Consider the following 12466-nt stretch of genomic DNA (forward strand, 5'->3'; position numbering starts at 1 on the left):
CAGCTGATCCGAACTTCCGGCCGCGCCGGCCATCACCACTTCCGCCCTCGCGTGCTCCGGGACTGGACCGCGTACGGGCGGGTGTAGGGGACACGTGTGTGCACTGCCTGCTGTTTTCTCGAGTCCACCCTCACACACAGCTCCCAAATGTATAAGAAACAACTACAGACTCCAGCAGTTACTTGGTGCCTATAATGTCCCCAAGGAAGAAACAGCCGCCGTTCACGTCGAAAATCGCAGGCTGTCAGGGGACAGTGCAAATGACCATTGGATAGGTTATTGTCACGCCTCGGGATAGGCCCTGCAGCCGCATCGCCTCCTGGGAGTTGTAGTCCAGAGCCTATAATCCGGCCACTTCTATATAGGAGTCTAAAGGGAAGCACCAGGAAAGAAAGCATGTCCTTTTCCTGGGTACTGTATTTGAATCTAAGGATTTTTAATCTGCGTGTGTGCGCGCGTGAGCGATATAGACATTTTATCAGTCTAGAGAAGCCCATGGATGCCCTCCACTGCCTGATGGTTTATGAATTACACATTAATTAGGTTTAAATACAATGATCAAGACTTTAAAAAAACAAATTTGCAACAGTATTGTCTATTTCATTTTATTTTGTTTTATTTTGTTGTTTTTTGAGACAGGGTTTCTCTGTGTAGCTTTGGTGCCTATCCTGGAACTCACTCTGTAGCCCAGGCTGGCCTGGAACTCACAGAGATCTGCCTGCCTCTGCCTCTGAGTGCTGGGATCAAAGGTGTTGCAACACCACCGCCCCCGGCAGTACTGTTTATTTGTACAGTAAACGCCAAGAGTGGGCAGTAGTATTTAATTAATTGATAATGTTTACCTAGTATTTACAAGGCCCTGGGTTCTATGCCCACCCACCACCCACCGAAAACACTATTTAAGATGGACACTATGCTATTGTCAGCTGTTTCCTATAACCCTGACTGAAATGCTAAATTTCAGCTCTGAGTAGATATATTTCTCTTCATCCTGGTTCATAGAATTCTTATTACACTACTGGGAATCTACTGACCCTAGGCTGACTCCATAATCTAAAACACTCAAAAACTGGATTTCTTCATATTACTAAAAGACACAGCTTGCAGAACCAAGCAGTTGTAGTGAAATACATGATTATAGAAAAATATAGCTATTGAGGGACGTGTTACCTTAGTAATTATCACACTAGACCAGGGAGAACTCCTCTGATTTCTATACCTCGTTTAATGCTATCAGCTAGAAGGAAAAGGTTAGCTTGATTATGCCTGAAGAGGCAGAACATACATAAAATCTTACACAATTATTCCAACTATCAGGGAACAGTAAACACCTTCAGCAAGCAGCAATGTAAGAAAAAAAAAAAACAGTAATTTACAATGAAGTTAATTGTCTACTGAATCTTACTTCTACCATTTGGGAGAATTAAGTGGAAAGACACTGGGGTAATGGGATAGATGATAATCAGCGCTGCCTGTTTAATAGAAGAAAATAGTTCCAGAGAGGGAGTGTGTGTGAAAGATTTTATCCTCCAATTTCTTGCTGTAGTCAGGTAAATGTTAACAAGATATAACATAGTACTGCTTATTTATACATTAAGAAACACTGGGGTGAATATTTAATTAGTAATGTTTGCTCTGGGGGGGGGTTGTTTGTTTGTTTTGGTTTTCCGAGACAGAGTTTCTCTGTGTAGCTTTGCGCCTTTCCTGGAACTCACTTTGTAGACCAGGCTGGCCTGGAACTCATAGAGATCCGCCTGCCTTTGCCTCCTGAGTGCGGGGATTGAAGGCGTGTGCCAACACTGTCTGGCTGCTTGTTTGTGTTTTTTTTTTTTTTTTTTTTTTTTCTTCCTGAGACAGGGGTTTCTCTGTAGCTTTCTTTGAAGCATGTCCTGGAACTCACTTTGTAGACCAGGCTGGCCTGGAACTCATAGAGATCTACCTGCCTCTGCCTCCCAAGTGCTGAGATTAAATGCATGTGCACAGCCTGCTAAAGCAACTTTTCAAAAATGATTTATCTTTTTTTTTTTCAGGCATGTTCTTTATGATCTTACTTAGGGATCTGCCTATCTGCCTAAGGACTGGGATAAAAGGCATGTACCACCATAAAGTTTTTTATTGTGTGTAAGTGCACTTGAAGGCACCAAAACAGGATGTCAGATACCCTGGAGGCAGTTATAGGCAGCTGAGGTACCTAGCACGGTTGCATGAAACCCAACGCCAGTCCTCTGCAAAAGTAGCAAGCACCCTTAAATAATGAGCCACCTCTCTAGCCCCTAAAAACTATTCTTAATTTTACAAATCAAAATACGTCTACAGAACCTCTGCATCATCAGTTTATGCACTTCCTTCAGCAAGTACTTTGGACAGACTATTCTTGAAGTATGCACTGAATTCAGTTGATGGAAAAAAAAAAGCTCTGCATACAGTATGCCGGATGGTGGTGGCACACACCTTTAATCCCAGCACTCGGGAGGCAGAGGCAGGCGGATTTCTGTGAGTTCCAGGCCCGAATGGTCTACAGAGTGAGTTCCAGGAAAAGCACAAAGCTACACAGAGAAACCCTGTCTTGAAAAAACAAAAAACAAAAGCTCACCGGGCAGTGGTGGCACACGCCTGTAATCCCAGCACTCAGGAGATAGAGACAGGTGGATCTCTGTGAGTTCGAGGCCAGCCTGGTCTACATAGCTAGTCCAGGTCAGGCTCCAAAGCTACAGAGAAACCCTGTCTTGAAAAACAAAAACAATAGCTCTGCATACAGAAGGACTTTACCACCCCTTATATATCTAAAAGCAAGAGCACCAAATGGAGTAAATGACTTGAAAGGCAACAAAAGACATCTATACTTGTTCATCAAGAGCATAGTTGGGCCAGGCAGTGGTGGAGTGCGCCATTAATCCCAGCACTTGGGAGGCAGAGGCAGGCAGATCTCTGAGTTGTTCAAAGCCAGCATGGTTAGTTCAGGACAGCCAGGGCTACACAGAGAAACCCTGTCTCCAAAAAACAAACCAAAACCCAACAACAACAACAAAGAAAGACAATGAGCATATCAGGAAGCAAAGAACTTCCAGGGTCTAGAGGAGAGTATAGGGCTAAAGGTTAGCTCAGCGGTTTGGTGCTTGTCTAACGCTGGGAAAGAGGTTCATCTTTGAGAAGGGGGTGGGGTGTGAGGAGGGAATATCTCATGAGAAGAAATGGCCAACTTCTTCTTTAGAGGGTTTTATTACAAGATAGCATCCAGAACGTGATTCATTCACAAGAGCAAAATTAAGTGTTTTTTCTCATATTGCCCTTTCAAAAATGCACAGTAGTTCAAATGCAAACATCCCTAACATGCCTCTGTATAGCATTCAGAAATGATAGTTCATTGAAAATGTTTCTCCATTTTCAGCTGAGGTGAGATTTGTTGGGAAATCTCTGTAACAACCTGGTCATCTTGTGAGGAGGTAAACTCTCAGACCGCTCTGGAGTCTCCTGGATTGATCTCATCCTTCCAGCTTCCTGCAAACACAATATAAGATAAAAATAATAACAGGAAAAAATAATAACAACAAGTTCTTCAGTTTACTATGGCCTAGACCCATAACGTTTATAATACTCCAAAACCCCAAGAGACCCTGCCTCAAAGAATAAAGTTGAAAAGGAATGGAGGAAGATTCCAGATGATGTCCTCGGGCCACCAAACAGAGCTGGTTCCCACACGTACGGCCCTGCATATTACAACATGCATGCACTTACACACACATCCGAAAGAACAAAGAAACAAAGGGGGACTTTTAGAAGAATTTAAAGGGATTTGGAACCTACAGATCTGTATCACCTGAGGCTATTATTCTGGCTATCAAGTTCGTTTAAGGAAACTTAAGCTTTTCTCACTTTGGCAAGGGTAAGATGAATCAGAGGCTCTTTCCATAACTTAGGACACGGCAGTGCCAACCATTCATTTGTATTTCCCTTTCTCCTCCCAAGAAGGCACCCCTAGGAGCCAGTTGTCACCTGAGCCCTGGAAGAACAATCGAAGAAGTCTTGGATCTCTTTTCTGCACGCCTCGTCGCGGAACTCATTCTGCTTCCAACAAGCCATCATTATCGACATCTCGGTGATACAGGTCGCCTCTGGAAGGGAGGAACTGGGGGACCTTCAGTCACGGGCCGACCTTACACCTCTCCCGCGCGCCTAGCCAGGCTCCCCCGCTCCCAGTGCTCACCGCCCTTCTCTCGGCGTCTGTTCCCGACGCGGTTAGCTAGGATAAGAGGCTTGTTGGGTTTCAGGACAGGCTTCCCCGGGTTCGCAAACCGCGCCAGGCGGCCGCGCAAGCTGGGCGTCGCCATTTTGCCCAGCGTTCCCAGTAAGCTCCGCGGCGCTGTGCGTGACCCCTCTTGACCCTTACGCACGCACTTTCCTTGTCTTGGCCTCACAACCCTCGGTTCGAACCCCGTCGGGCCCACGTTAGGACGCTCGGTTGTGCGCCGCCCCAGGCCGTCCCTTTGCGCGCTCCGGGTCGGAGGCTGCCACTTGCTTTGTGTGTGTGTCTGTGTGTGGGTGCCACGTGAGTGCTGTGAGGCCAAGGGGAGGCGGCGGATCCCCTGGAGTTGGGTTGGAAAAGATTTTTGTTTTACAAACCTGTACTAGTGGTTGATCCGGCGGGGCGGTGGTGGCGCACGCCTTTGATCCCAGCACTCGGGAGGCAGAGGCAGGCGGATCTCTGTGAGTTCGAGGCCAGCCTGGGCTACCAAGTGAATTCCAGGAAAGGCGCAAAGCTACACGGAGAAACTCTGTCTCGAAAAACCAGAAAAAAAAAAGTAGTTGATCTTTACAACTCTTGGAGCCATTGGAAAAGGAGAATTCAGCTCGTTTGTTTAACTAATTGTAACTGCTGTGTAGATGCTGTTCACTCGTTTGAAATGACCACACCATAGGGTGAGGGTTATAACATTTATGTGTAGCATTATATATAATATTTAACATTCTTAACATTTACTTATATCGTTCCTGTTTATAGACTTGGACCTACAGATGTGGTTGATTTGTCAGGCTTAAGTGTTTGACTTTTAGCTGTTTACAAAACCGAGTCCAAAGATGTGCCAGAGATCCCTAAAATGAACTCCCGAGACATTTCTGCCAATGGAAGTGGAACCCAACGATCATGTAGTTTACATGAGGTCTATTTTATTGTAAGATGTACCTGAATGCATGGGTACATTCGTATTGAAATTGTTTACCACGGTGTTCGGAATGCTCTCTGGATAACCCACACAGCTGGCTTTTCTTCCCAGTCTCAGCGCACATCAGTTTTCCCTCTTACCAGCACCCATCACAGTCTGAATTTATTGTGACCTTATTTACCCCAACATAGCTCCATGGTTAAGAGTGCTTCCAGCTCTTATAGAGGACGCAAGAGTTTGGTTCCCAGAATCCACTTCGCAAGGCTCACCACCATCCGTACCTCCAGCATCCAGGGGATGGGATGCCCTCTTCTTGCCTCCATTGGCAATACACGTGAGTTCGAGGCCAGCCTGGACTAGAGAGCGAGATCCAAGACAGGCACCAAAAGTACAAACAGAGAAACCCTGTCTCAAAAAAAAAAAAAAAAGAAAAGAAAACGAGAGGAGCCTTTGTGTGTCTTGTTTATTGCTGAATCCCCAGTGTCTAAAATAGTTATGCCAAATGTGGCATATGCCTGTAATCCAAGCACTTGGAAAGCTGAGGCAGGTGGCAGATTATGAGTTTGAAGCCAGCCTACCTTACATGAGTACCAGGCAAGCCAGGGCCACATAACATGATCCTGCATAAAAAAAAAAAAAAAAAGAAAGAAAAGAAAGAAGAAAAAAAAATGAATGAAAAAAGAAAAATTTAACACCACCACCACCACCCACTCCCGCAAAAGTAAGCAACTAGAGGCCAGCAAAATAGCTTAGTGGGTGAATAAAGGTGCTGCCACTAAGCCTGATGATAAGCATTCAATCCCTGGGACCACGTGGCGGAAAGAAAACTAACCCTTGCAAAATTGTCTTCTGGCATCCACATGTACAGGGAAGAAGAGGCCACCGCACATACACATAATAAACAAATGTAATGGGGAAAGTAACCAGGTGAAGACAGTATGTAGAAAGCCGTTTATTATGTATAAGATGAAACCTGAGAGAATAGATAGCTGGTAACCCTCGCCATCAGCCTTGTGTTCTACCCCAGATTCTCCTATCAGAAACTTCTATCACTAGTGCCCAGGACCTGCAGCAAATACTTGGTGCTGTAGACAGTATAGCCGAGCCCCAAGCCAGAAAAAAAAAATTACTTTCTCCACATGGGAAGTAAAGCTTTTTCCTGGGTAAGTACTCTGTGGTTACTCACAGTTCTTCCTTTTGGAAATGTAGCACCTGATTTGTCCTGGTCTTTTATGATTATTTACATAGTGATAGGGATAAAGAAGCTGGGAAGCACCAAGCAAAAAGCAAGTCTGATTGTCCAGCGACAACCATTTATGAACAGCTGGCTCACTTTGTGCACAGAAGGGGTGCTCATGTGAGTGGTAGCAGGAACAGGAGCCGGCATTTTGCATAACCATCACTTACCTTCTTGTTGCTCACAGAACATCTGAGTTCTAATCTAGATTTGCACTTGTATAATAGTTACTTTGCTATAGGAATCGGCATCTATCACCCTTCTGTCTGTCTGTCCGTCCGTCCATCCATCCATCTACTGAGACAGGGTCTCACTATATCGCTCTGACTGGCCTGGAACACTAAATAGACCTAGTCTCAAACTCACAGAGATCTACTTGCTTCTGCCTCCCAAAATACTGGAATGTTGAAACTAAACGTATGTGCGCAACCATACCCATCTATGCTATTAAAACTTTTTTGGGTTTTTTTTTTTTTGGTTGTTTTTGTTTTGAGACACAGTCTTGCTATTGTAGCCCAGGCTTGCCTAGCACTCATGGACCCACCTATCTCTGCTACACTTTTTAAAACATCTTTCTCGTTCTCTGTAAGAGACCAAATGGGTTAAATAATTTTCATGCTACTATGAAGGCATTTTTAAGTAAATAAAATAAAGGTCTGGTAATATTACTCAGAGATAGAGCCAGGGCACATGCTTAGCATGCACAGGTCCTTGGGATCCATCTCAGTAACACACACACACACACACACACACACACACTGAAGAAACAAACTTTAGAAATATAATTCCAACCTACGTGCAAGTTTTTCTTGGTCACAGCCTTGGATATCACATTATTAACTATGCAGCTTGGTTGCTGAAGCATCTGACATGCATATGTATCTATCATGATAGATATGGATTCACAGATATCTGTAGTTTACCATCAGATACTGATAAGCCATGAGATTTCTTTAGTGATAATTCACTAACTAACACAATAAGCATAGCTCTAAGGTCCAAGGCATTCTTTCTTATTACCCCAGAAAACATTTGTCTCCTGGTCAAGCTACAGCAGGAGACAGTTGGTCGGCACCTCCAAATCTAAAGTTTTTTGTTGCTGTGGATATATATGGGTGTTTTGTGTACATGAATGTCTGTGTAGCATATTCGTGCCTGGTGCCCAGAGGCCAGAAGAGAGATCAAATCCCCCTGGAACTGAAGTTAGAGACAGTTGTGAGCTGCTATGTGTGTGCTCAGAATCAAAGTTGGGCCCTCTGGAAGAGCAGCCAGCGCTCTAACAGTGCTCTCCAGCCCCAAATCTAAAGTTTTTATTTAGCTAGCCACTTACAGTGGCTTAAATCCCTTACTTTCTTCAATCTCTTTGAATAGGGGGTCTTGAGCTGGCTTCATAAAAGAAAAAAAAAAAAATCTCAGTTCTAGGGTTGCAGCTATAACTCAGTTGGTAGAGTGCTTGCTTCCCCAGAACCACAAAAAGCAGAGACTCAGCACCATAAAGTTATCTGGAAGAATGTGAGTAATGGATTGAATGGGTCTTTCCAGCCCTCCGACAGGGCAATATATTGAACTGACATTAGTGTCTTATTAAAACAGCTACTTAATCTGTTCATGAGAGAAGGAATTCCAAATATTCCCTAAACAAGAAAACCAAGCAGTAAGAATGATGGAAATGTTTGTCAATCTTCCCAATGTTTGTGGGAAATAGTCTAAAGCCAGAAAGAAAGAGCCACTTAAAATTTAAAAAAATTAAAAAAAAAAAAAAAAACCATTTGATTCTAAGGACAGTGCAAATATTTCTTAAAGTAACTTGAAGAGCTGGGCATAGTATTGTATACCTACAGCCCCAGCTACTTAGAGGCTGAGGCTGGCATTGTCACTTAGGCCCAGGAGTTAGCAGCTAGCCTGGGCCATGTACCGAGACCTATCTCAAAAGGAAAAAAAAAAAAAAAGCAGAAAACCAGAATAGCCCTCCCCCTCCCCCCCCATTTTGCCTCTCCACCCGTGTATCAGCTGCTAAGAAAAGATGAGGAACAGACGCCACTGAAAAAGGCACTAAATGATAGACGTTTTAGATCACAGCTTGACCCATCCTGTCCACATTTGAAATGACAAAATGGCTACAGACATCCTTGAGTCAAACGGGTGCCTCTGGCTTCTGCCTCTCCTTAAGAAGAAGCTCTATTATCATAGGCTGAGACACTGGCTCCACACCATTCAGGTACAGTGGAGAGGGCTGAGGGCACTTGTCTAGCATTCTCAAAACCTCAGGTCCCATTCCCAGTACAGGGCAGGAGAATCAATGAACACGGCAGATGATATTCACTCAAGGTAGCAGTGGATGTGCCTTAGGTGCCATGGTGAAAGTTTCCACAAGTCTTCCAAGCTAAAGGCTCTTGCAAGGGCGGTTAGAGATTTTTATTCCTTTTCATGAAGAGCTGATGCACATAATCCCAAAACTTCCTCTGCTGTGTTTCATTGTTGTGGATCATGGCAGTGAGTGCTTCCCCCTGATAGAGACCTTGCCAATAATCTTGTAGCCACATTTCCTTCCAGCTGAAACGACAAAACCGGACACAGTGAACAGGGCACAGCGCTAATAGGCTCTGCCCCCAAGTGGTTGCAGAGACACCAAAAGCAGGCCTGGGTGGTGATAACACACACACACACCTTTCATCCCAGCACTTAGGAGGCAGAGGCAGGGTCATATCTGAGTTCAAGGCCAGCTTGGTCTACAGAGAGAGTTCCAGAACAGTCAGGACTACACAGAGAAACCCTGTCTCAAAAAACAAACAAATTTACGCCGGAACAGGCTCGGCTGTGAAGGAAAGGAGAGGGAGTAAAACTCACACTAACCCAAGAGACAGGAAGTAGGTCATAAACATAATAAAGACATCATAGTCCACCCAGGAAGCCAACATTGCTCACATGCCTCTAGCTCCCAAATGTAGAGGGAGTACAAAGGTCTCAGGAGGATTCAGAGCATGTAAGCAGTATTCTAGAGGAAAGCAAGGGGGCAGTGAGGGGTCTTTAGAAGGTTTTAACCTTCACTGTTATTTAAAAATCCAAATGAAGCCGGGCGATGGTCGCACACGCCTTCAATCCCAGCACTCGGGAAGCAGAGCCAGGCAGATCTCTGTGAGTTCAAGGCCAGCCTGGTCTCCAAAGGGAGTTCCAGGAAAGGCACAAAGCTACAGATAAATCCTGTCTCGAAAAACAAAACAACAACAACAAAAAAATCCAAATGAAGATGCAATGAGAGCTAGTGTGTAGAAAGGCACAATCTAAATTTAATTTTGTCAGGGGAACAGTGGTCTCAAATAGCCCAGGATCGCTCAAACTCACTGCACATGGCCAACTGTGATCTTGAATTCCTGATCCTCCTGCCTCTGTCCCTTTGGCTATGCACTATGCACTACCATCCCTGGCTATTTCCTTAATATTTTTTTCTTCAAGTAAATCATCATCTACTCAGCATAAACTGCTAAGATTCTTAGGGAAAGCTTCTGCCGCGAGGACCCTATGTACCAGCAGCATATGAAAGCAGCCCTCTGCTGCCGTCCACTGTTGGAGTCTTTTTCTGTGAGCTGTTCTAGTAACCCCTCTCCAAATGAATCGTTGCGGCTTCCTGCAGGTGGCTTCAGCAGTTCCCAGTGCAGGTATGTTATGCTTCCTACTCACTTTACCCCACACTTACTGCCAGTGTTAATTATACATCTATTGAAAGCATTCCTTCAATCCTGTCTCAAGTAAACAAATCAGGACACGATCCTAATCAGGGCATAGAAAAGGGAGAGCTGGGGATGTCGATCAACGGTGGAGCACTTGCTTAGCATGCTTGGGAGACCGACACAGGAGAATCACCACAAGTTTGAGATCAGTCCAGGTTACAGAGTGACTCTGGTATGTTGGGTTGATTTTGTCATTCTTTTTTTTTGTTGTTGTTTGTTTTTTGGTTTTTTTTTGAGACAGGGTTTCTCTGTGTAGCTTTGCGACTTTCCTGGATCTTGCTCTGTAGACCAGGCTGGCCTCGAACTCACAAAGATCCGCCTGGCTCTGTTTCCCGAGTGCTGGGATCAAAGGCGTGCACCACCACCACCACCCGGTGGCGTGTGTTGGGTTGATTACTGAGAGGGGGGTTGTCCTTTACTGGGCTGAGGTGTGACTGGGTGTTAAAGTACTCTCAGAGGGCTCTGGGCTTAATCTCTGGCACAGCCAAAGTCCATCTTTTTATTCCCCACCTCCTCATCAAAGGCACTCAGTTGAGGTGATGATCCTCAGGCTGGCAATCAGGCTGTTCATAGCCTGGCCCCACCGAATGTCCTCAGGTTCTCCATCACCTCCCCACACAGCACTTGGATTACAGGTGTATCCGCCACACCCAGCTCCCCACTACTACTGACATCTTATAGCAAAGTGAGCCTGTACTGTCTTCTCCAGTCCCCTACACACTAAGAAAGCAAGCAGTCTGAAGTGACAGCTGCAGGGCATTCCAGCAACCCTACCTGTCATTCTCAGGAATCTCTTCCACTTTGCCAAAGCCAGGGGTAGGCATTGGGCAGTTCATGTGTGAGGGCTGGGCAATGTGAGGCTCTGGGACAGGAATGTCCCCAGGAGAGGATGCATGTGCTTTCTCGGCTTCTAGCCGAGCCAGTTCATGGTCACAGACGAAACACTCAAAGCCATTGAGGTAGTTAGGCAGCATGGGGTCATTCACTCCCCACTCCCTGTGCTCCAGGCTATCCAGAAGAAACTGGTTAGTGATGCCTCCTGGTTGCTTGTACGCCAGGTATTTCATATACTCTTCATCATTCTTGTCCAGAAAGTCAATAAACTCTGCCAGCTTTTGGGGGGACTCAAAGTCATCAATTAGGATGATGGAGTGGTTATTGGGCATCCAGTCCCTCACAGAGGGTGAGCCACGGTACACAGGCACAGCGCCCAGATGCATGGGGCGCCACAGTTTTTCTGTCATGTAATCATTGCAGATGGCATTTTCCAGGGCCAAGTGGAACTTATAGCGAGAGAGAAAGGTCAAGAGTTCTGGATCCTCGGTGGTGGCTGTGGCTGTGTCCTGTAACCGCACGGTGGGCAGCTCGCGGTTCTGAAGGCACTTGCCATAGGAATCCACCTAAGCAAGGCAGAGCACGGCGGTCAGCAGGGTGCGCTGTTGGCCCGGCCCAACCCTCCCCGCCACGCCGCTCTCTCACCCACCGGGATGTAGCGCATGAGCTCGCGTACGTAGCGGTCCCGGTCCGCGGGCACGTCGCAGTGGGACTGCAAGTAGAGCAACGGCGCGTACCCGCGACGACGCCACTCGGCGCGTTCCCGGAGCGGAGGCGCAGGCCGGAGCAAATAGGCGGCCCCGGGCAGCCACTGCAGCGGCAGCGGGTAGTCCGAGTGGCGGCTGAAAGTGGCTGTGAGGTTGAAGAGGCGGATGCCGGGGCCGTGGCTTAGCAGGAAGTTGTTGAGCGGCGACTCCTCGTGCAGGAGCGCCCAGCTCTGGTGCGCCAGGCGCGGCAGGGGGGCGTCGGCTGCACGGAAGTCCGTGCCGTAGAAGAGCAGTGCGCGCGTCCGCGGGTCCGCGCGCGCCCGCCGGTCCCGGGACGCCACGCACGCGCCCCGAGTGCATTCTATGCGCTCCGAGTCTCCCGGGAAGTGTGGAAACAGGCCTGGGCTCCACCACAGCAGCACCGGTAGGTCCACCGTATCTGTGCTCCCCGGTGGCAGGGACTCCAGCCCGCGCGCCACCCCCACTGCGCCTAGCGCAGCAGGCGGCCGGAAAACCGCGCCGTCCCACGGCTCCGGCCATTCTGCCTCCCCACCCGCCTCTCCCGAAGTCCCGGACCGGGAGCTGCTGGCCGCACATCCACTGAGTAGCCCCAGAACGGCCAGCACCGTTTGGGTGCAGCGAGCAGCCATGTCCACAGCAGACCCACTCGGACAGGAAGAAACCCCGCCCTGCAGCGAGTGGAGAGCAGACCAGGTCCTACGCCACTGGGGCACGCAGCGCATGCGCGGCTCCTCTTAGCCACAGGCGGGCTGGAAGAGGTTGCAAGTAATAAAAAGG

The 12466-nt window shown here is 47.2% G+C and overlaps 2 protein-coding genes across 2 annotated transcripts; both read right to left on the minus strand.

The window, feature by feature from the left end:
• Positions 1-3206: 3206 nt before the first annotated feature.
• On the minus strand, positions 3207-4375 carry Chchd1 (coiled-coil-helix-coiled-coil-helix domain containing 1). Its single transcript, XM_036199517.1, has 3 exons — positions 4205-4375; positions 3994-4112; positions 3207-3498 (listed from the first exon to the last, which is right to left on the minus strand). Exons 1-3 carry the CDS (start codon positions 4326-4328, stop codon positions 3385-3387), a joined length of 357 nt encoding a protein of 118 aa, XP_036055410.1. The 5' UTR covers positions 4329-4375; the 3' UTR covers positions 3207-3384.
• Positions 4376-8361: 3986 nt separating this feature from the next.
• Positions 8362-12442, minus strand: Fut11 (fucosyltransferase 11). The gene is made up of 3 exons (XM_036199040.1): positions 11611-12442; positions 10902-11527; positions 8362-8952 (listed from the first exon to the last, which is right to left on the minus strand). The coding sequence occupies exons 1-3, from the start codon at positions 12409-12411 to the stop codon at positions 8805-8807; spliced, it is 1575 nt and encodes a 524-aa protein (XP_036054933.1). The 5' UTR covers positions 12412-12442; the 3' UTR covers positions 8362-8804.
• Between the last annotated feature and the right edge of the window lie 24 nt (positions 12443-12466).

Source organism: Onychomys torridus, chromosome 9, assembly GCF_903995425.1.
Source record: "Onychomys torridus chromosome 9, mOncTor1.1, whole genome shotgun sequence".
Lineage (NCBI taxonomy): Eukaryota > Metazoa > Chordata > Mammalia > Rodentia > Cricetidae > Onychomys > Onychomys torridus.